Source organism: Miniopterus schreibersii, assembly GCF_964146895.1.
Source record: "Miniopterus schreibersii genome assembly, chromosome: 2".
Classification (NCBI taxonomy): domain Eukaryota; kingdom Metazoa; phylum Chordata; class Mammalia; order Chiroptera; family Miniopteridae; genus Miniopterus; species Miniopterus schreibersii.
In genome coordinates this window covers 181,239,529-181,263,420 of record NC_138102.1, presented here as the reverse complement: position 1 = coordinate 181,263,420, position 23,892 = coordinate 181,239,529, and the positions used below count along the sequence as shown (strand labels likewise).

Below are 23,892 nucleotides of genomic sequence, written 5' to 3'. Positions count from 1 at the left end.
CAAACCCTCTGCCTGTCTGCACACGTCCAAATCCTACTGGGCCCTCACAGCACAACTCACACCATCTTCCCTGTGATACATCCCATGACCCCAGTCAAATTTACACACCCCACTCCGCATCATGGCACATTCGTGTTACCCTGTGCTGTGCCAGAGAGGCCAATAAGCCAGAACACGGTGTGACAAAATTAAGATACCAGCAACGCACTAGCGGCACATACAGAAGGGTCAGGATTTGCCACTCAAGATGATCAGATTAACAACTTTATTCTTTATCAACTACAAAAGGGCTGGTGTTTTGTTCCAAATGGGTAGTTGGTAGGGCTGAGACCCACAGGGAACTTCTGTAGTTACTGCTGAGGAGTGAAATGCTGCACTCAGTCAACCCCCTGCCAGTGGGTATGGCCTGGTGACCACACAGATCCAGACCAGCCCCCTGAGCCTCTGAGCACAGAGGCTAGCGTGGTGGCCACGGCTTCCAAACGTAAAGTGGTTATGCTCACAGGGGCCAGAGAGTTCAAACAAAATGAGGTTCACCTGTTCTGAGGTTCTACCATGGCCAAGCCCCATGGAGAAACCGATTCCACAGCACCCGCCATGGGGACAGAACAGGGGCTGCTTAACACTGGGCCCTCCAATTATGAAGGATTCAGTGGGCAGCAGCCCCTGTAAACAGAACCAATCAAAAAACAAGGGGAAAATAGTAGACAAAGGAACAGGCAGGGGCCAAAGTCGCACTGGAGCAGCTGAGCGGGAATGGCTGGGGGAGGGCCAGAGTGGGGACATCCCATCTGCTGGTGGCAATACTCCTCTGAGCTTCAGTTTCCTTAACTAGAACAATGGCACTAACACCCCTCCTTCAGAGTATGCAGCGACTGACACCTGGCACAGCCCCAGCTGTCAATGCCACATCTCTCCTCTGAAGCCTGTCCCCTAGCTTGTGGGTCCTCTGAAGCTTGTCCCCCAGCTTGTGGGCTCTGTTATAGCATGGGTGGTAAGCAGCATGCTGGGCACATTAGGGCCTCACATACATACTCTCACTGAATCCCTACAACCCCCACAGGCATTTACCTCTCACAGTGGAGGAGGAAACTGAAGTTCAGAGAAGGCTGGCAACTTGTCCTGTCAGAGCTGGTGGAAAAGCTCGGGTGGCAAGGCCACGCCTGCCTCCCAGAAGCTGGGCTCCCCCACCCCTGCCCTGCTCTCAGACAAGCCCTGGGGCAAGCAGAGCAACAGTGTTCCCTTGGAACAAACTATTTTGTGTGTGTGCTGGTCTGGTTAGTCCGTGGCCAAGGGTCAGTGGTAAATGGAAACAGCTGGGAGAAGGGGGATGCAGGAACCAGCAGCCCGGGAGGAGGAAGGAAGGGTTGGGGAGAAGAGGGAGGCAAGGCTGAGGACAGGCCCAGCCAGCTGGGTGTCTGCCCCGACAAGAGCAAGAACACACCTCCGCCCACCAGTCTCTGCTAAACTGAGGGCTTCAATCCACAGCTCAGACGAGACTGGTTCAGAGCCCAGGCTGCCACCTCAGGCCTGGCAGCCCCACCCCCACGCCGAGCAGTGATTCCTCCAGAGGGCTTACTGCTCTGTGCTCGGCCTTGACCTGCCTTCCTCGTATCCCAACCGGGGCTTCCAACCTGGGGCTCTGGCCATTCCCTGTTGTGCTCCCGCAGTAGCCACGCTGGCACCATGTGGTAGAGGTGTGGTGGGAAGGGGGGGTTCATCCCAGCCTGGCTCAGAGGAACACCCCGCACTCCACCAAAAGGAGGTCTACACCGGTCTAGGTCATCAGTCAGTGCCCCAAGACCCAATAAGATTCAAAGTTCAAGCAGGAGGCAGCTCCAGGGAGGCGAGAGCCTCCGGCTCAGCAGACTCACAGAGGAGTGGTCCTGACCAGCCAGGCAAACAGGATTGTCTCCAAGGGGGGGAAAAAGCCACCAGCTGTCTTTGGGTCAGTGGCAAGGGTTGGAGTTTGGGGCAGGGAGGGCCCTACAATCCAATACCCTCCACACATCTACAGGTTACAACTTAAGAGCTTTTGGCATTACCTGCTTGGTGGTTTGAGAAAAAGAGGGAGAGAAAAGAGGAACCAGCACTGTCCACCCTGCTAAAGGCCCGAGTCCCAGAAGGAGGCTCGTGAGCCAGCGGCAGCAGCACTTACACCTGCAGCCCCCAGCCCTGGGGCCAGCTCCAGAGGGGCTCTGGGCACAGAGCAGCACTGGGAAGGAGGGCACCCTGCAGCTCCTGACAGCTCCTAAAGGTTCTCACAGAGACACATACAGATGGACAGATGAATGGACAGGCGGCCAGCTCCTGGAGGCAGGGGCCAGCCATGGAGGAGGAGGGGGGAAGAGAACTGCCAGGGCCCTGAGTGGCCACGCTCCTGCACACCCCACCCGACACACACACTCACACGAGAGCAAGAATAAAAACAATAGCCTAAGGGCCAGATGTACAGAAACTGAAGGAGGAAGGAGGCGGGCAGGAGGCTAAGAGATGGTCAGTGCCCCGGAGTCTGGCCTCCTCCTCAGCTTATAAATTACAAAGCCCCTGGAAACCAGGGGTGGGGGAATGATGAGGCTCCGGCTGTGGCCTGGGGAGGGCCCACGGCTGCTCTGGCCCATCTGATGGGCGTGGCCAGAGTATGAGAATCCCTTGGGTAGTAAGGGGAAATTCAGCAGCCACTGGCAGGACTCACACAGCCTCCCTGGTTCTTCACCTTGTGACGCTGACCCCCTCGTCGCCGGCCCCCACTGCTGGGCTTGAGCTGAAAGAGAAAGGAGGAGCTTGAGCAGAAGTGGGCCACTGGGAGCAGGGCAGGACAGCAGAGGAGCCAGGCAGCAGGGAGCAGGGCAGGAGACCAAGGGTGAGCAGTGTGGTCCCAGCCTCGCATGGGGAGCCATCACTGTGGACCCAAGCACGGCTCTGCCCCTGTCAGATGGAGCAAGAGCCCACTCTGCCTACCTGCTGGGAAGGTGGGTCACGTGGCAAGGGTATGCGAGAGCAGAGACGCACAAAGAAAGCAGGAACCAACACCTGCCACCACTGATGGGTGGAAAGAGAAAGGGAATGAAGGAGCCAGAGGAAAGCTCAATGAGGGAGAGAGCAGAAAGGACGGGTCCAGGCAAAAGCTTCCTTCTCCAAAGGGTCAGATGGAGAACGAGACTCTGGAAGGAGGTGAGGGGGTGCTGAGAACCCGGGGTAGAGCTGGCAGAGGATGCCGAGTGACAGCCACAATGACACAGGGCCCAAGGCCACAGACCCCTCAGGAGGTATCATGTAGGGGGAGGGAACACAGGAGAGCCTCTAAGGCAGCAATTTTCAAGCCTTTTGGACCATAACACACATATACGTCACCCACACTCACCAACACACATAAACAATATTTTTACTAAAAGGGAAACTTCAAAATGTGGAAACTAAATGCCAATAGGGACCAATTAAATCGACTTTACGTAGGCCACATCTCAAGGTTGGAAAACAGCGCCTTTGGAGGCAAACAGCTCACTCAGAAAGCATCTATGTGCCTGGAGCTATGAAACACCTTGTCTATGCACAGATGTGGCCTTGGGTGAGGGCTACCTGAAGCTCTCTTACATGTCCCCTCCAATGACTACTGTGACAGCCACACCCCCATTGCCCTGCCTGCACCGCCCAAGGCAGTCAGGGAGGCATGCTCACCGTTGGCTGGAAACTGCTGGACGCAGCTGACTGCGCAGCCCCTAGAGAGACAGCTTCATCTCCAGGTGGAGGAACCCCTACCGCCAGCGCTCCAAGTGGGCCCCCGTCTTCTCGTTTGGTTAGAGGGCCTTTTTTCGTTGACTGCATTTTAATCTGTTGAGGCTTGGAGTTCATCGGGGAGTTGTTGGTGGTCTGGAGAAGCTGCAGGAGCCAAGAGCATGAGAATGAGGCCCGAGCTGCAGGCAGGGGCTCAGCTCAGCTGCCTGCTCCCCCGCCCCCTCTTGGGACTCCTTACTCCCTGGCCTGGCTGGTCCTGGGGGAGGGCCCACGACAGGGGCAAAGGGATGGAGAGATGCTCTCTCCCCACCCAGAGTCCCAGGCTGCCTCAGCCCAGCCACGCAGGGCTCCATCCTGCCCCTGCTCCAGCTTTTCCTCTTGCAGACAATCAGGGATCCTTGCCCCTCCCACTCAGCCCAGCTCCCAGATGGGGCCCCCGCCTGCCAGAGACTGGTAAGCTAACTTAAAGCTTTCTTCCTTACTAAGCTGGCTAGGACTCCCCAGAACACCAACTGCACCTCCAGCCGTAGGACCCTGCTGCCCCTGGAACAAGAGTCTGGGCAGGTTTTAACTTCAGGCCTCCCAGAAACCAAGCGACTATCTCAGCAGCTGGAAACGTTTGGAGTGTGGCTATCAGAAATCTCAAGTACTATCACCCAGCAGGAATGCCCTGTTCCAGCTCTCCCAAGGCAGAGACTGGCGCCTCTGCCCTAGCAGGTCAGGAGATTCGGCAAGGCTTATTGAGAATCATCTGCTCTGCTCACGGGCTAGGGGCTCCTGGTGTTTGCTGGGGCACGTAAGGTCTGCCTGGCCATACCTTGGTGATGGTGCCCACAGCCTTGGTGCGGCCTTCCCGGAACACCAGCCGCTGGTCTATGTGCAGGTACTCAGGGGTCTTGATAAAGCGGAAGTGCACAGTGGCCTTGTCCCCAGTGCGTAGACAGTCCTTGTCCATGCTCAGAATGGTGGCCGTCTGCCTGATGCTCCCACAGTGCACTGCCAAGGGAGCCAGGGCAGGGCAGGCTTGAGCCATCATTAACTTCAGGGCAGGGGAGGCAGTGTGAAGGCACGAAATATGCTTGAGCTGTGTAGGCTAAGCCCTCAGGGAGGCCTAGGGAACCGACTGAGTGGAGGCTGCCTGGAGATCTGACTGTGCTGCGAACCTTTTCCTCCAGCTAGACCCCACCTGTCCCTGGACCCATGGTTCTTACTCCTGAATACAGGGCACTGTGTTTGCATGTGTGCCTTCTCTAAGCTGTTGGCTTCTTGAGGGCAGGGCCCTTGCCTATCTGGTCTTTGTCGTCAGCACCTGGCAACACCCGGCACACACTGGCATTCAGTAGACAATGAGTAGGCATTCAGCAAGCACTCCATTTGTTTGCAGGACTGAATAAATGCTACAATTCATGGGAGGAAAAGAGAGCATCACTAGGCAGGAAGGAGACCTGCCTCTTGAATGGAGTTGAAACTTCGGGGTTTGGGTCGCTGGAGCACTTTGTAAAGAGAGCTGGAGTGGGGGGCCTACTGGGCTGGCAACCCCTTCAGACACCTACCCATGGCCTGGTAGCGTGGGCTGATCGTGGTAGGGTGGTGCAGAACGAGGATCTCCGCCTCAAACTCCCAGGATGCTTGGGGATTCAAGCGCGGGGAAACCATCACCATGCCCTTCCGGATAGATGAGCGCTTAATCTGAAAGAACGAGGGAATGCCAGGCCTCAGGGACAACAGGCCTTTGGGTTTCACCCCCGGGCCTGGGAATGAGGACCAGCCCACTCAGTCTTGCCCTCACTGCACTGGCCCACAGGCCTGCTAAGCAGATTCTAGTGCTCCCATTCCATGGGGAGCTCAACACTGCTCTTTGGGGTCAGGAAAGGCCTCATCAGGAAGTGGCATTTCAGCTGGGCCTTGAAGGATGGGTAAGAACTAAGAGGGTGATGAGAGCCAAGGCAGGCAAGCGTTAGGCGGAATGAACAGGGCAAGTAGGACATGACTGTTGCAGGGAATAGAGGAAGTCCCACTTTGCTGGTTAATCTGGTTGGCGAAGAAGGTAGGTGACCCTAAAGCTAGCACTCACCCAAATCCCTGGGGGACAGAAGGCTGAATGGGAGGAGGATCTGGCATGGACCCCTACAGCCCTATGCAGAAGGACCCTCACCACAGCAGGGAGATGCATATCTGACCTCACCACTGAGCTTAGGGCATCCTGCTCAGGCACTAGAGGGAGGAACAAGCTTAGGAGGCAGGCAGACCTGGGTTCAAGTCCCGGCTCTAGCACTTACTATCTGTGGACTCCTGGGCATGTCACTCATGCTCTCTAAGCCTCAGTTTCCTCATCTGTAAAAGTGAGGTAAACCCTGGCTTGCAGAACAGCCATGAGGACTGGAGATGGCCCAGAGCCTAGTATGACGCAGTCTCCCAGGGGCGTTTTGGTATTATCAACACTCACCTTCTTCAGTGCAAAGGAGGCTGTCTGGCCCCCCCGCACCTCCTTGACAGGCATGCGCTTGCGATGGATCGATTTTACAGCAATGGAGAGGAAGTTACCCAGGGGATCTGGGCCCAGCAGCAGTGTGTCATTCAGCTTAATCAGGCCCCTGAGTGTCGTCCCTGACACCACTGTCCCCACACCCTGTAGAGAAGATCCTGGTCCAGTAAGTCTATCCCCACTTAACCCCTCTCCACCACAGGCTCAACCCAACACACCTTGTAGGAAGTGCCCGCCCAGCCTCCCAACCTGCTCAGTCTACCAGAAGCCACTCACTGGTACAGAGTAAGTGTCATCAATCTGAAACTCAGCAGGCTCTTCTTCCCGGTAGCTGGTGCGGGGGGAGAGGAGGTTGAGGAACATCTTCAGCAGATCTAGGTTCTCGCCTGTAACGTTGGAGATCTGGAATATTGGGCACATCCTAAGTGGGGGGAAGAAAGAGGAAGAAAGCAGCTCAGGCAGCCAGCTCCTGCCTGACATAGGATGGGAGCAGCAGGAAGGCTCCTGGGATGGCCTCACTGCCCCTCGCCCGCCTCCCAGGGCTCCACCCCTCTGCCCCAACTCTAAGGCCGTCTCCTCTTACTCCATTTTGTCTCTGAAATCTGTCCCCCTCCTCTCTGTCCCTCCACCACTGCCCTATTTCAGGCACTTGGCACTCTTAACTGCTTCTTCCTGAAGCACACACATGCTTGCTTAAAATCCTTAATCCTCTCACCAACAGAGAAAACAGCCTGCATCCCTCCTCCCAACATCTCTGCAGGTTTCTCTTAAATTCCTATATTCGAGCCAGACCAGAGAAACTTACTTTCTCTTAAAAGCCTGGTTCTTTTCTGCTGCCATGTATTTGTTCACTCAGGTCCTCCTGCCTGAATTCCTTCCCTCTTATCCACCTACCAAATCCTCTCATCCTTCAGGGCACATTTCCAATACTGCTGCTTCCAGGAATCCCTTCCCAGATGGGCACTTAACTCCTCTCAGCTCCTGAACTTTTTATCCCAGCTCCTGAGATAACTTTCCATCAGTTATCTCAATGGCCTCTGTATCTCCTATCCAGGGTTAATCAAACTCCTTGAGATCAGGAATTATATATTTCCCTTAGCCCTTAGAATAGCACCTGCACAGAACAGGAAATCAGTAAATTAAAATAGGGGCAGCTGGCCCTGGCCAGTGTGGCTCAGTTGGTTGGGCATTGTCCAGTGCACCGAAGGGTGCTGGTTCAATTCCCAGTCAGGGCATATGCCCAAGTTGTGGGCTTGATTCCCAGTAGGGGGCGTGAAAGAGGCAGCCGATGGATGTTTCACTCTTGCATCGATGTTTCTCTCTCTCCCTCTCCCTTCCTCTCTCTCTAAAAGAAGGAAAAAAGAAATCAATAAAATAGAAATTAAAATAAAATGGGGGCAGCTTAAATGTACCCCCTCTGCTGGCCAAATGGTGGTACTGAAGACAGTGTCAGGGCAGAGCCACAGGCCACAATGCCAGGGTCCTATACTACAGACCAAACCAGGAGACAGATGGCTCTAAGCAGCCCCAAGGCTCTGGCAGAAGGAACAGAGTTAATAAAGTTCTAAGAGTACCTCTGACCAAGGAGCTGAGCTGACCACCTTGAAGATAAGGACAGAGCCCGAGTCAACTCTGGAACCTCAATGCCTAAACGAAGAGCCTGGCACCGAACAGGCATCCAAAATATACTTAAGGAATCAAAGGATACGGTAATGAGTTAAGGCCTAAAGTGATTTGTGATTTGAGAGCTTTTGAGAAACAACAGGATAAAAAATGTATAGTAAGTTATAAAAATGGCTGTGCATGCATCACACAGCAGCCAGGTGTAGCGCTAAGTGCTCTCCGTACATCATTTCCAACACTTATGAGAGCCCTACAGAGAAGGTAACATCATTCCCGTTTCAGAGGCAAGGACACTGAAGTCTCAGCTGGGATTCCAACCTCAGCAAGGCTAGCTCCTCAGAATCTGAGTCACCTGAAATAGCCCCTGCGCACACTGCCAGCCTGGGAGACCTTGTGCTGAGACGGCGCAAGTCTACTTCGTGCATCGTCTGTGTCTGCCCAGGAGTGCGTGCCCCTGCCCCTATACCTCTCAGAGCTGAAGTTGGAGGCTGTGACGATCACATCATCCTTGCTCTGCACCAGCACAGGGATCTTGCGGCAGCCTGGCGACTTCAGCAGGCGCTGTAACAGCTTCAGGGTTTCTTAAAGGGAGCAGTGGAACAGAATTAGCTCTGTGGCCAGGCTTCCAGGGCAAGACATGTCCACTCATTACTGTTGCAAGCAAGAAACAGACAATGTTGAATGCCACAAGGCCTGGAGAAGCGAAAAAGAAGATGAAAACCTTGGGTGGATGTGTGCTTGCCAGAGTAGAAACACAGCACAGATGGGGCCCGTCTGCTAAGGTTACGGGTCTGAAACCCGCTGTGATTTCTCTAGTCTCCAAAAGACCTGCATCCTGTGAGGGGGGAAAGGGGATGGGCACGTAAAGTCAATGTTCTTCTCAGAATGCTCTGCTTCCTGGAAAGATAACGCATGTGTTAAAAGGATCTCTAGGGCATTCAGACACTTGCAGAGGTCCTTATGAGGCCCTCCAAAAGGATATCTCTCCATTTCTCTTCTACCATCTGTAGCAATGAGGGAGAAATGCATAAAGACCTAGTCCTGCAATGCTGTTTTGAAGCCTATGGTGGCAAAAGATTATCAGATCTTCTGCCCCAATCTTGCTGCATAGATCCAGCCAGATTAGGGACTTCAAGAATCTTGCATTTGGAACCAGAAAGAACAAAGTGCAAGAGATAATTCTAGGCTATGCTCAGACCAAGAGCTGAACAGGAGAGAAAGCAGAAGATTCTCGGCTGATGGGAAATTCAGGCCAGGTCTGAGCACAAGATAAAGAAGCAGAAGGTTCTAGGCTGAAGCTGTTAGCAGACCACCAAGGAGCCCCAATCAGAATAACTGCTGCTAGCTGGAGGCTTCACTTACCTTGCAGGATGTTAGCAGGACACATGTCAATCTTGGTGACCACCACAAAAACAGGAACATTCAGTGCCAATGCCAAGCCCAGGTGCTCCTTGGTCATCCCCACGATGCCAGCATTGCTGCCCACCTGCCCCAACACAGAAAGAACTGTCAGGGCAAGGGATATAGAGCTTGCTGCTGAGTTGGCACAGAGATCCAAAGACTGTGGGAATGAGAGAGCGCTCCCATCTCTGAGGCCGCCATCGGAATAGGACCCAGGAGGCACCAGTCTCAGGCCAGGAACAAAATGGCTGTAAATGAAAGCTGGGCTGGGCACAGACTGCTTTAACTTGAGTCAGCAATGTGGGCCATCAAAATCTGAGACTTGCAAACAATAAAAAAAGACAAACCCAGACAGTCTACAAGAACAGTCTAGAGTCATCAAAGTGAATTCAGTTTAACATCCCTGGCCCTCAGTGCCCCCATCTATAAAATGGGGGGATAATAATATCCACTTTAGAGGGTCACTTGTCCTATGTCAGAGGTCCAGCACACAACTAGCATGAGTTAGGCGTTCAAGCAATGGCTGCTGTTACTACTGTTACTATTCCTTCCCATAATAGTAAACGTTTTTAAATATCACCACAAAGGCTTGTTCAATAAATTAGGGCACAATGCACAAGAGGGCGTACAAAAAAAGAGGTACAGGATAATCTCTAAGATATGGTTTTAAGGGAAAAAAGCAAGGTGTATATAGCACACTACAATTTTAAAAATGATGAATGGATAACTGTTTGAAAAAAAGCAGATGTATGACATTTGGGAACATCTGAGAAATGTAAGTCCTTCTGGACTAGCTACTGGATGATATTAGGGAACTCTTGTTCACCTTCTTGGCTGCAATAACAGGAGACAGTTCTTTCTTTTAGGAAATGTGTGAAATATTTGGGGGTGAAGAGTCACAATGTCTATAATATACTTTCAAATGCTTTAGGCAAAAAAACCAAAAACCACACACACCCATTACATATACAAATAAGTACGGCAAAATGTCAATTGTTGAATCTGAGTGGCAAGTTTAGGGTATTCATTATACTATTCTTTCAACTTTTCTGAATGTTTGAAATTAGAGGGAGAAAATATACACGCTTCTGCTGGTATGACTACAAATATCTCTGGGGGATACATGAGAAACTGGAAGTACTACTTGCCTCTGGAAGAAAGTGGACAGAGTGAGGAAGGGAGACTTTTCACTATGATCCTTTTGGTACCTTTTAATTTTTGTATCATATATAAATGTCGTAGTTACTAAAACAAAATAAAATTCAAATTGCCATGACATTTGATCATCACAGTTCACAGGTGAGCCACCACCCCAATGGCACAGATGTCCCACACCTGTGCCTCCTTTCACCTACACCAAGACGCCTCCACTACCTTCCTCCTAACTTTCCCCACTCCGTCGACCCTTTCCTATCCAACGCAGACTGACTTCTGTTCTTCCCGGCCCGGAAAGGAGAGAGTGCTATTGCTCTGTTGTCTATACAGTTTAAAGGTTTCCCACCCCCACCCTAGAAACTGACTGCCATGGAACAATAATAAAATATTTCATGCCCTGGTCAGTGTGGCTCAGTTGGTTGAGTGTTATCCCATGCACCGAGAGGTTGCCAGTTCGATTCCTGGTCGGGGCACGTGCCCAGATTGCGGGCTCAACCCCTGGTCGGGGGTGTGCCGGAGGTAGCCAATTGATGGTTCTCTCTAATTGATATTTTTCTCTCTAGCTCCCCCTCTCCCTTCTTCTCTAAAATCAATAAGAACATTTAAAATTTTTTTCATTATTTTCTACAGAAAATTTTTTAATATTTGAATCATGGCCCAAAACTCAGATAATATTTAACACTTCATATCAATGAAGGTATTTCCAATAATTGGCCTTGCTCACCGTAGCTCATTTAAAAAAGTGCTCATTTTAAACGGATTGATGTCTATATCTTTCTTAATAACCCCCCACCCCAAATATGTCCTATGAACTGACTATCCACTGAAATCCCTACTTATAGAGCATCTTTCCTTAGCCCAGTCAAGGCGGTGATGGCCCCTTGCAATGATCAAAGATACAGGAAATGAAATCACACTGAGATCCCAAGAACCCTGAGCAGAGAGCCGACAAGAGTGTTCAGTCATATGCTCCACTTCTCTTTAGTCTCCAGTTTGGGAAGACTTTGCATGAGAACCTGTGTTTGTGGGGCAACTTGATAGAGTTTTCTCCCAACAGATGCTTGTGTTTACTACACTTATTAATGCAAGCAGCTGTAGGAACTGGGATATGGGGAAGGGCTTCGAGAATGACTTGCCAAAGGAGAACGTGCTTGCTTGCTCTCTCTGTGAAAGCTGTGAAGCTGCCACCAAGGTTGTAGGCCTCGCAGGCCCCCACTCTGTCCAGGGAGGAATATCAGAGACCCAAATACAAGCTTGGCAACATGATCCAACACAGGCCTCTGCTCCCTTTCCTTTCCAGTTCATCTATGTAAATGAGCTGCTTAAAAATCTACTCCCACTGGACTGTAAGCTCTCCAGGAGCCCAGGCCAGCCCTGTTCATGGCTGCATCTTTAGGCCCAGCACAGTGCCAGGCACACCGCATCCTCTCAACAGTTACACTCATTCCAGGCTTTGGAAGAGGCCCCCTTAGCCCCCTCTTTATTGATATCTTTGCTCTCCTCCACTTCTTCCCCCAGGCTCCCCTCTCTGAGAGTACTACCTGGTGCCACCTCAAAGTAGTCCAACGCGAGAAGAAAACATTTCTGAAGGTAATAAGTAAACCCCAGGAGAAACCTTCCTCTATGTCTTTCCAAAAAATGAGAGGTCTGCAAATACCTTTGTTTCTCCATAGGGGATCCTGTCTGAGCTAACTAGATCAAGTTACACCCCTTGAGATGATTGTAGAGCTCAGGGGACTGGGCACTCCTGGCAAAACCTGTCATCCTTACCTAGTGTCAATGCCCCAAACCAGTAGGCTTCAGCCTCGGAACAGTTTCAAACACTGGGTGAGCATAACCACACCCTCAACAGCCCCGCAGAAGCCTGCACTCCAGGGAGTGCCATACTTACCATGAGCATGCAGAAGTCAGGCAGGTGGCCCGTCATGCCGAAAACAGTGGTCTTCAGGTATTTCTCATGGCCAGCCAAGTCTATGAAAGTAATCACTTTAGTGGATTTCTCACAAATCTTTGTCCACTCCAGGCTGCCCCCGTGGCTGTCTGGTTTGTTCACCACATTGCCTTCGCTGTCAAAACCCAGAATGTCGTTGCCCACGCTGCTGGTGCGACCAGATTCAATCTCATGCTTGTGGCGGAAGAGTTTTTGGCGGGCAAAGCCTCGGCCATTGTCCAGCTCCCCGTGTGTCAGAACGCCCAGAAGTGTGCTTTTGCCAGCATCCACGTTGCCCACAACTGCTACCCTGCGTGCACATAAACCCAGACATCCACGTGAGAGTCAGTGGGTGAGCAAAGTGAAACCAACTCACTGAATCTGCAAGGACAGGCTTGCTCTGGAGCCACTCCAGTCACTGTTCCTTTTCATGGATAAGCAATCAGAACATTCCTGTAGGTCTTCTCCAGGGAGTAGAAAGTTATCAGGAGGAACTGGGCTCCCATCACAGTGGCTTTCTCCCTTACCTTCCACTAGCTTTCCCAAAGCTGCCAGAGAGGAGCCCCAAAGCCAAGAGAGGCACACAATGCTCTCCTGCGTCACCCTGGTTTCCAGCCTCACAGGCCAGTAAGAAAGATAATGTGGCCCACAAAACGTCTGGCTGGCCTCTCTCCCACTCTCCCCAAGTGGAAATATTAGGGATGGGGAAGTGCAGAGGTAAAGAGAGGCGCTATCGTGTCTCGGCACTCTTTCCTGGCCTCAGAAGGGAAGGGCAAAGCTGCCATGCTAGGTGTCAAAGGCTCAATCACGACTCCTGCTGCAGACCCCTGAACTGTTGGGGGGCCTCCTCACCTGACCTCCAGGAAGTCATCATCTCCTACTCGCTTCCGGACCAGGTAGTCACGCACACGGCCCCCAGCTTCCTGACGCTCCCGCAGGAGGATGACATCAGCCTCTATCTGTTCTGCCATGCTTTTCACTGTGGCGTAGGAGGCCTCCATGTCAGCTTCACTCAGCCCGTACTCAGTCCCATCTGGTGACAAGAGCCCAGACATCAGTGTTCCAACAAGCCAGACAGTCGAGCCCTAACAAAGATCCCACCCCAGGCACTGGAGAAGAACATGGCTCTCTCTACCGGACACTTTTCAAAAACTTGGGCACACACAGAGTTAATAAATAACAGTGCCACGGGCTTCCCCATTAAGCAGGGCCCTCATTAATTCACTCAACAGTAATCACTGAGACTGTCCTGGGTTTTATGCCAAGCTTCATGCTGAGTCCTGGGAATACAGGTGCCCTTAGCGAGCTCACAGCTCAGTGGGAGAGACAGGAAATTAATTAAAGGCAATTCAGCTTGAATATTATACTATACAACTGTACAAAAAGAATGTAAAGTCTGAGCAACTAGCACAGCCTGGGAAGCTGAGGACAGCTTTTCAGGGTGCTGGGTCTCCAAGCGTGAAAGTGGGCCCACAAGAAAGGAGGACATCCTAGGCAGAGCAGCTAAGCATGGAGCATTGCAGACCACAGCACATTCCGGGACCAGTAAGCAGTTCGGTGTGTTGGGGAGCAGGATGTCAAGTGGCAGGAAACCACACAAGAGGTGGAAGCGGTTAAGCAGACAGACAGTAGCAGCAAAACACATCATGTACCAGGCAATGAGAAGCCTTGGGGGTTTAGGCAAGGGAGTAACATGATCAGGTCACTGTGGGTTAGAAAGATTCTTGGGCAGCAATAGAAGTGTGCACTGACAAGTGAGAGACCGGAAAGGGGGAGCCCCGTCAGGAAGTCATTCTAATTATCCAGGCAAGCGATAATGAGGACGGGGACAAAGGAAAATGGGGAGAGTTTAAGAATGATTTTAGGAATAGATTTTGACTGAGGTAGCTCAGGTGAAATGTCCAGCAAGCAGATGGGAAAATGAGTCTGAGCTCAGGATGAGGAAAGGAGGAACCAGTCAACCAATCATTTATTGAGTCTATTTATGACAATTCCCATCAGGTGCTTTCCACTTGGTGTCGTAATTCCCACAACAGCTCCTTCAGCTTCGCCTCTAGCCTCTGTCTCTGGGAGCACCGGTTCCGAGTCTAGGCTATCCGCCCAGCACAGGCCCAATCGTGGCACTTCACTGCCTCCCAGGGACCTTGGAGCACCTTCCCTCACCCTCTCTCCCTCCTCCGCCCACTTCCCTGGACAGGCTCAGGTCATCCTAAGCTAGGAAAAGGAAACCCATCCCCTCTCCCCCACTCATCTCCTGAGCCACTGTCTCCTCTGTTCCTCCTCTTGCCACCAAGCATCTCAAAAGAGTAACTGAGACTTGATGGCTATCACCATCCTACTCTCTGAATTTACCTACAATTCTGGAAGAAACTAGTTTTCAAGTCATCAATGGCCTTCTAACCACTCATCCAATGCCCCTTTCTTGACCCCAACAGCATTCGACACCGCTGGCCTCCCTCCCACCCTGCTTGCCTACTGCATGACCTCTCCTGATTCCCCTCCTGCTCTCTGGTTCCTCGTTCTGTCCACTCCGCTGGCTCATCCTGCTCCTGTCCCCCAAATGCCAGTCTTTCCCAGTAGCCAGCCAGTGGCCCTCTTCTCTATCCTCTGAACATTCCCCTTGGCTATCTCATACTATGGCTTCAACTGTCATTTTTAAACCTAAAAAAAAAAAAAAAACTCCAAATTCATTTCTAGCACCCTCCTCTTCCCAGAACTCTATACTGAATTCCCAATTGCCTGGATGACTCCTAGAAGCCTGATGTCTAAATTCAACAACCCAAGCCCTTCCCTTTAAACAACAGCACAAAAACTAACACCATTAATATATTGTTTTAGTCCTCACTGCAACCCTATGAGGTAAGCGTTGGTCCTCCCTTTTAACAGTGGGGTAAACAGAACCCAGACAGGCCTCAGAACTGGTAGGGAGCAGAGGGGCTGGGTGAGCTTAGGTCTTCTGATTCCAAACCTAGAGCCTTTTCCTCTAGCAAGGGCTCCTCTTAATGCCCGACCAGTTCCCCCTCTTGCCTTCCCTATTTATGAAGACAGCACCATCCTTCCAGTCATCTAAGCTTAACACTCATCACTCCAATCCTGCTGATTCTAGCTTTATACCTGCCCTTCTTTCTCTACCCCTGCTCTATTCCTTTTGCTAACCCAATGCCAAAAGTCTGAATCAGGCCCTTATTCTACCTCGGCACAACAGATCCTAACTGGTCTTAGCAAATTCAGTCCCTGTTCCCTCCAACCCATCCTACATAGGCCCAAGCCCAAGCTCCTAGACAAAGCACAGACCTAATGGTGTCACATTCTAGTCAAAGCCCTGGAATGCCTCCCCAGGCCCAGCAGCATTCAATTCTAATTACTTAAAGCCCTCCCCCATTCATTCCACACCCCCTCCTCAGTTTTGTCCCAGTGCAAGTGGCCCAGCCACCATCCCCTCCCCATGTTCCCTGTATTTCTCCAGCTCTACACCTTTGCTTAAGTATTTCTTATGCTAAAAAACCCATCAGCACATCTCCACCTGTCAAAATCCTACCCATTCTGCTCCCTTATTGCATTTACCACACACTACACCTGTGGAATAGTGTTCTGGATGAGTGTCTTCCTCACTATACAAAGCATCTTCAGGACAGGGATCAAACCCCAACATTCCCTGGATACCCCACGTGGGATACCTTTCCTATATAAAGTCCTCAAGTGTTTGTAAAATGCAAACCAAATGAACAAAGTAGGAGCAGTTGGGCTGACGAGTTTCTAAATGCATGGCCAACTGCGCTCTGGACATCTGTGTGAGAGAATTTGCTGGAAGTGCTCCCCGGAGAAGGACTGCTATTTCTGTCATTCTTGCCAGATCCCCAAATTCTAGCCACTGTTTCCTGATTTTGACACAACAAAAAGCAATGTTTTCAGGTCCTGTTCCATACCTGGAGGCAATGACCAATGTCACCTTGTCCGTCTGGAGCTCCCAGAAAATGCCCCGTCGCATTACTCTTCCCCAGCATGCATTGAGTTCTCACTCAGGAGGAGTGGCAACAAAGGCCAAGGAGAAAAGCCGCAGAGGTCCAATTACTAAAGGCCACATAGTCACCCACGCCCAACCCTCAGTGAGACTTCAGTCCTGCCATCTGACTTACCTTTTCTACATGCACTCTCCTGCTCAACGTGATGCAAAGGTTCTCCAAACTTTTAGGATAAAGGTCTAAACTCTTTGGTAAGGCATTCAAAGACCCTCAAGATCTATCTGGGACCTGCCTACCTGTCTAGCCCACCCTCCTGACACTCCCAACCTCACACACTACACTCCTACTTTACTGAATCACCACTGCCCCACCAAATACTCCAGTAGCCAGTGACTCCGTGCATGTGGCTTCCTCTGCTCACTCACACTGCCTCCACTTACCTAGAAAACTCCTACTCATCCTTTAAAACCGATTCAAGGGGCACCTCCTCCTTGAAGCCTTTCCTGACTCCCCACAAAGACTTAACACTCCTCCTTTGTTCCCTGAACTTTTAATACAGTACCTGGCTCTTAGAAAGTCATAACTTAACATCTGACAAATTAACAAGGTTGTTTTTGAAAAAAATCTCATGATAAATCAACTATAACCTGGAACCCTTAAAAAATTACTACTGCAACTAATACTAACATTTATATAATGCTTACTATATACCAAGTGTTAACCTTCACCACGACACTACCACCCCTTTTTAAGATAAGTTAGAGCCATCAGGCAAACTCAGACCTGCCAGACTCCAGACTCTGAACTAAGTACTAGGCCAGACTGCCTCCTTTTAAAAGATCAATCTTAAATCAGGAATGTATACTTAAAGAGCACATTCCTCTGTACTACTTCGAATTTTCAATGTCTAACTTATTCATACCAAATTTCTCAGAGGTAAGGTGGGGGAAGGATGTCATTATCCTCGTTTTACAGGCAAAGGACATGATAAAACGGGTGAAGCACCAGGCACACAGAGGAAGCAGGTGATAAACCTGACCCCTGGAGCCTTGCATCTGGGTTAGTCCTCTGTTTGATGTTCAACTTGTTTAACCAGTTAAGACCTCTAAAGAATTCCAGCAGGAAGGAGTCACTATGAATGTAATAGCATCCAATGGATAGATGCAAAGATAACGCCTGGGTGTGTAGATGTGTTAATGAATGTTTGACACCTTATGCTTTACCACGAGAGGGTTAATTAGTTGTCAGCTGCCAAGGTATGGTAAAATTCACTGAAGAGTCCACGTTAAAGAAATGGTAGGGGAGCCTGGCCAAGCAGGGCTCAGCGGCTGAGCATCCACCTAGGATCCAGGAGATTGCGGTTCCATTCCCGGTCAGGGCACATGCCCGGGTTGCGGGCTCGATCCCCAGCAGGGGGCGTGCAGGAGGCAGCCGATCAATGACTCTCTCATCACTGATGTTTCTCTCTCTCTCTCCCTCTCCCTTCCTCTCTCTGAAATCAATGAAGATATATTTAAAAAGAGTTGTGGGGGAATGTTAAGAATTTAGGTCTTCAAAGAACAGTCCCAACATTTGTCAAACTGATTAGATGTGGTTTCTTCAATTATATAGGCATGAGGTGGTCTCTGAGTGGTTCATCCTATCATAGCAGGCCCGATGTGTATCCAACACAAAGTTTTCAAAAGGCTACCAATGACCCCCTAGTCACCAAATGGAATGGCTTTTTCTGAACCCAGCTCTCCTTGCTGTCTCTCTAGAACTTGATGGCGCTGACCAACTACCTCCCTTTCTTGACGAGCAATCTCTTGGGCCATGCCTTCTTTTTTTCTTGGACCATGCCTTCTTAAAGGTGTAAGATCAAAGAAAACCAAGCGTGGCAGCAAAGATGGAAAGGAAAGAATAGATAAGAAAAGCATTCCAAAGGAAGGTACAGCAGTAACTGGAGATCAAGCCTTTCTTCCTAGTGTCACTCTTGCAGCATTTCCAAATATTGTCTTCCACTGAGGTTATCTGTGTAAATGCCATCTTTCCTTCTTGGGACAGAGACTAGATTTTAGTATCCAAAAGTGCTTTGCAACAATATCAAGCCCTTAGAAGATACTTGATAGGTATTTGTCAAATAAATAATGATTATGAGATTTTCTCCATCTTAAATTCAGTCTACAAAAGAATTATTATCTGCCTTTACAAAGCCTACATTCAGCAAAGGGAACTGTTCCTTTAATGATGCACCAAGCCCTACTGAGGTTTCCTGCAAAGATGACAGACAAGTTCTGGTACAGGATAAATTCATAATCATTAACAAGCTAACTGTCATTTCAGCAAAGATAATGTCATAATGAAGATGAGGGTAAGTAGGCCTTGTATCAAAAGTATAAACTAGGAATGACCGAGGTGGGTGTGGTGCCCAAGATATAATGTGGGATTCTGTTACAGAGGCTGCCTTCCTCTAAAACAGCCCCACTACAATGGAATAAGCAGGCTAGAGTACAATAACCAGTTTCTTCCAGAATGTTAACAAGTCTACATCTCTGATGGGATCTCCTAGGGAGAAGAGGGGGCTTCCGTTAGCCCAGCTAGCCACACTGAGTGGTCGGTGTGGTCTGGGGCAAGAAAGCCTTGCTGAAGAGAGGAATTCTGGGTGTGCTCTTGTTGCTGACATCAAGAAGGATCAGGGAAGTTCTCTGCAAAGCACACAGTAAGTAGCAATGGGATCTGTAAACTGGGTTGGAGGGGAAGACTAGAGCAGCCCAGGGAAGGCTTAATTCTAGACCTATGACTTGCTCTATACCTGGGACAAGACGTGTCCTTGCTTTGTGCTTCATTCCCCTTCATGCAAATGGACGTAAAAAGGAAGCATCTGTAAAACCGCTTGGAAAGTGAATCTTTCAAGTCAAGCAGATTATGACCAGTAAGGTGGGAATTAACATTATCACACTGTATTTTTTGTATTTTTATGTCCTCCCAAACAGTTCTGCAGACACTGAACAAGAAAGTGGGTAAAAGATGGGAAATGTCTCTAAATAATTTTTAAAAAATAAGTGAAAGGAAAACTATGCTCACCTGATCCCTGCCCAATGACATATATGGTCTCTCCGCATCCCTCGTCCATCCTCTCCCACATCTGCCGAAGTAGGCTGTCATACTGCTCTGATGTAGGGCTCACTAGAACCAGCTAGAAAAGAAACCAACAGCCTTAGGACCACACTTACTAGAAACGTACCACAGCCAAAGCAGATCAATAGCCTGACCAAAGACCCTGACTGAACCCCACAGCACCCTAATCTAAAATAGCTACAAAGGCCCCTCATGCCCTCTCTGCCACTTCTTAAGTAGCTTTTGAGCCTATGGCCTTATATGAGTTGAGTTTTATAATGTACTAAAATGACTACGTCTGAAACACAACCCCCCCGAAAAGAGGGTGTGAGCAGCCTGCCTGCTGCTGCTCAACAGGAGGGGAAGGACTAACGATGACTGAGAATCTGACAATCTGACATCGTGGGTAGAAATTGATGAGCAATGCTTCACACCTACATGCCAAAGTCTTCTACCTGCAGCTTGCAACTCACAGGACAGAGATCTCCTATACTACCATGCCCTCCACCCAAGACCAAAGGTTGCCATAATAACAAAAGAATTCTGTTCCATCTTGCCTTGGCTATCTTGATTTTTTAGGAATCGGCAGTAAAAACTGCTGCAAGGCTCATCTTCATCAACAAAACACCATGACCACTAAGATGGGCTAAATAGCACCATCATTTTACAAATTTGTGACAATAACATTAAAGTATCAACCACTTATCTGGGCAGGCCATTTAACAACAGGTCCCATTCTTTAACCAGTCTTGTGTGACCTTGGACAAAGAACTTAATCTCTCTGAGTCTCATTTTTTCAATTTACAAAATGTAGATAATACCACCTACCCCCCAAAGGCCACTGTAAAGACCAAATAAGATAACATGTAAGCATCTAGTCCACAGCTCAATAAGTGGTAAGTACAGTTTTCTTCACAATCATTCCAAAAAAACCTTGGATGAAACGAGCCACCACAGTTTACTAATTGCTTCTCCTTTTGGAAACTTTCAGAGCCTTAGATCTCCACATATAATCATAGCAAGTATATAAACTTATAGCTTCTGATCTTTTCCTCAGGAATCTATCAACCCATCCCTTGTTTCCCTCCACATGGTCCGTTTTTCTTTTCAATATCACCAATATTTATAGACATATAGCTTCTCAACTTTAAAACAGTGAGGCAGACTTCCCCAGCTAGGTGATGAAGTTAACACTTCTCTATTCTGGAACATTAAATAAGTTGGTCAGGAAATGAAGGTATTACTCTCTTTGCAACTCTGCCCTGCAATTTCCCACTGTTTTCAGGTTTCTTCAGCACCCTGACCATGAACTGACATCCACCTCATCTGCACATCTCTTACAATTCCTGAGCTGGCTCATCAGAACTTGTACTTGTAACCTGAGTGCTGCCTGGGTCTTCTGCATCGTTTCACATTGCCTCACACGTTTCCCCTGACCTTCCCTCTCCCCCAGCTTGGCCATCCTCATTATGGCCTCAGAGGGACCAGACAGGACCACTGGCTTCTAAGTGCTTAAATGACACTAAAGGGAGAAAAAGCAGTTGCAACTTGGTTGCTTAGATTGCAGGGACAAGTTTTCTCCAGTTTGGGCCAAGTTTCATTCAATTTTGCCAACAAAGACAGTGAAAAGTCATAAACATCTCTATTGCAATTTCCCAACAACAGGTAGGAGGGGGTGTTGGTGTTCTATCTTCCATTGGTTGCTACTGATCTGCATAGGGAATGATCAGTTATTCACTTCACTTCAAACATTTACTGAGTAGGATGTATTAGGCAACATACTAGGTGTCTTATATACATCTCTCATTTTTACAACCACCTGTACTTAAAAGATGATGTAGTTGGAGAACTGAGAAGTTAAGAAACTTTCCCAAGGTCACAGAGTCTTTTTAAGTGGCAGGGCAGGAAAGGAATCTGTTAAAAAACAAAATTCAAAAACAAAATTCACGTAAATTTGAAGATCTAATTGGCTTTATTAACAACTTGTGAATTGCACAGCATTCTACCTAGTAAAGGAGACCTGCTCTGAGTAGAAGAAAATGGAAGACTCTTATAAGAAACTGGGCTGAGTAAAAAAAGTTATTAGCACTCCCTGGCAATGGGCATAGAGACACCTGATTGGTGATGTTGCTCTTTTATCAGTCAGAGGCAAAGTTAGCTTATCTTAGCTTGATGTCTGTGCTGGTGGCCAGAGCTATATTCATGCCTGGGGCACATAAAATTATTATTTTTTAAAGTTATTAGAAAAGATTGTTTCAGGACAGATCACCAGTTTTGCTGGGGAAGGGTGGCAGGGGGCTCTTATGCAGATTACCTCTCTAGTGTCAATGAGGAAATTATAGTTTAATATTCCACGCCTAGGAGGGGCTGAAACTGCAGTTAAGTCTTGTTTTGCTGTCAAGGGGGCAAGTGACCTCACCTTGGGCCTGTTTCTTTTTTTACCAGAGCCCAGCCCTGTCTGACTCCCAAGTTAGCATTCTTTCCCTTTAGCAACGTTAAGCACCTTCAAAACACCAGGTACATCTTATACTTACTGTTTAATCCCCCACAGTGCCAAGCAGAAGGTGAGGCCTTAACTCCTGCCCACCTTCTCAAGAGCTCAGAAGTCACGATTTGAAACGTCCTTCATTATTCCATTCATACAAGTTGTAGTTCCACTCCCAGGATGGCGAGATGACGGGTCATGCCCATCTTTCAACGTTGTTTTGGGTGGATTTGTAAAGTAAACACCGCTCAGACATCCTTCTCCCCGACTGAGCGACTACTTTCTGTTTCCTTTGGCGACACCAGGAAGGGACGCCTCCCCGCTCCCCACTCTGATCCCCGGTCCTCCCGCGCCTCCGCTCCCCCGGCCCCAGCCACCTCCGACCCTCCGCTGCCGTGGACAGTCCAGGGGCGCCTCTCGGTCTCGGAGGCGGCGGCACCGCGCGGGGCGCTGCGGCCGTCGGGCACCCGAGTTCCACGTGGCGGAGTCGAGGGGCTGTGATCTCCCCCCGAGCCGGAGGGCGGGAGGCCGGGTCCGGGTCCGAGCCGCCGAGGGAACGACGGGGGTGGGAGCCGCGGAGGCCGCCCATCGCCGGGAGCCCCCAGCGCCGCCAGCACTGGCAGGTGGGCGGGCTCGGCCCCTCCCGCCCCCGCCGTCGCCCGGGAGACGACTCGGCCCGCCGCGCGGTTCCCTCGGCGCCAGATCCCTTCTAGCGCCGACGCCGGCGCCCGGGCCTACCTTGCTGGTGAGGTCCAGCTCCGGCTCGCCGTTGAGCGCCTCGCCGTCCTCGCTGCAGTCCGAGTCGAAGCCGTCGTGGAGCCGGGCGGCAGCCGCCGCAGCCCTGGCCGCCCCCGGGGAGCTGGGCTCCGGGGCGAACATTGAGGCCGGGACCGGCGAGTCCATCGGGGAGCGACTCCGCTCCGCCGCCATCTTTAATAACTTAGGCTAATTCGTACCCGGCCTCCCGTCCCTCCCCTGCTCATTTGCCTAATCTATGCGTAGCTCGGCCCCACACCTCATCGGCATAATTTATGCGAAACTTTTCCAGCAACGTAGAGGGTGACACGTATCTCTAGCTAAGAAACAATCGACGAGGCTTCTCATCCACCAATCGCTGCAGCCCTTTCAAGAACCTAATGAATAATTAATGAGGCCCAAACCCCAACAACAAATATCTGAGACGTCACGCGCCTGGATCGCAGCTCGGGAGGGGGCAGCACCTCCTCCGCGCCACCAGCCCAGAGCCTTCCCGCCAACGGGAGCAGCAGAGAGTATGACTGACACGGTTGCCATCCAATGAGAAGGAGAATACACACAACGTTTAGCCTCACCTTTCTTCACTCCCCGCGTTTCCAGAGGCGGTGCTCAGCTTCCAAATCTTACTGCAAAACAGTCGGCGCTCAGAGCCTTCAGATGATGGACAGGGGCAAGGCCCAATCCAGTCATCGGGTAGGTCCCGCTCCTTGGGCCACAGCCCACCCAGATAGTAAACTGCACAAGGCTCGTCCCACTCAACTCTGCGACACCGGGCCGTCCCTAGAAGACCGAGGTCCGATCTGCTGGCAATCTCTAGGGAATTCTGATAGGTCCAGATCGATGCCTGGAATACTATAGCAGCCAGAGCGAGGCAATTAATTAAAAGCTGACCTTAGGGAGAATTCTCCATTCACTGCCTCTGCGGAGAGAGCCAATACAGGACCAGAAAGAGGCAACAAGCTGAAATAGAAGCCAGAAGCACCTGTTAAATAGACCCAAAACAGAGTCACTGTGGTAAGCCCCACCAACACTCAATACCTAACTTAATTGCAGTTTCATTCTCTCCCAGGACTGGAATTTTAAATCAATCAATCTGCAATTTCCTGATTGTGAGGTAAGCTGCCTGAAAAGACCCCTCTGCCTTCCCCCAAAGGAAGGTGACTTTACCTGAAATAATCCACTCTCTTAACCGCCTTGGCCCACCCTCTTTCTGCCTATAAAAACCTTCCATTTTGTATAACTCCTTGGAGCTCCTTCTATTTAC

At 50.0% G+C, this 23,892-nt stretch overlaps 1 protein-coding gene across 2 annotated transcripts; it reads right to left on the bottom strand.

Moving 5' to 3' along the window:
- Positions 1-246: 246 nt before the first annotated feature.
- Positions 247-22,830, bottom strand: GTPBP1 (GTP binding protein 1). Of its 2 annotated transcripts, XR_013998301.1 has the most exons (13): positions 22,611-22,829; positions 19,355-19,466; positions 13,182-13,362; positions 12,291-12,639; positions 9,206-9,329; positions 8,310-8,424; positions 6,497-6,641; positions 6,182-6,364; positions 5,289-5,424; positions 4,553-4,731; positions 3,679-3,879; positions 692-2,764; positions 247-615 (listed from the first exon to the last, which is right to left on the bottom strand). XR_013998301.1 is itself a non-coding variant. In XM_081130250.1 (12 exons), exons 1-12 carry the CDS (start codon positions 22,800-22,802, stop codon positions 2,672-2,674), a joined length of 2,010 nt encoding a protein of 669 aa, XP_080986376.1. In that variant the 5' UTR covers positions 22,803-22,830; the 3' UTR covers positions 247-2,671. The 2 variants fall into 2 exon arrangements, 1 of the variants encoding a protein (XP_080986376.1); XM_081130250.1 differs by having other exon boundaries at positions 247-2,764; positions 22,611-22,830.
- Between the last annotated feature and the right edge of the window lie 1,062 nt (positions 22,831-23,892).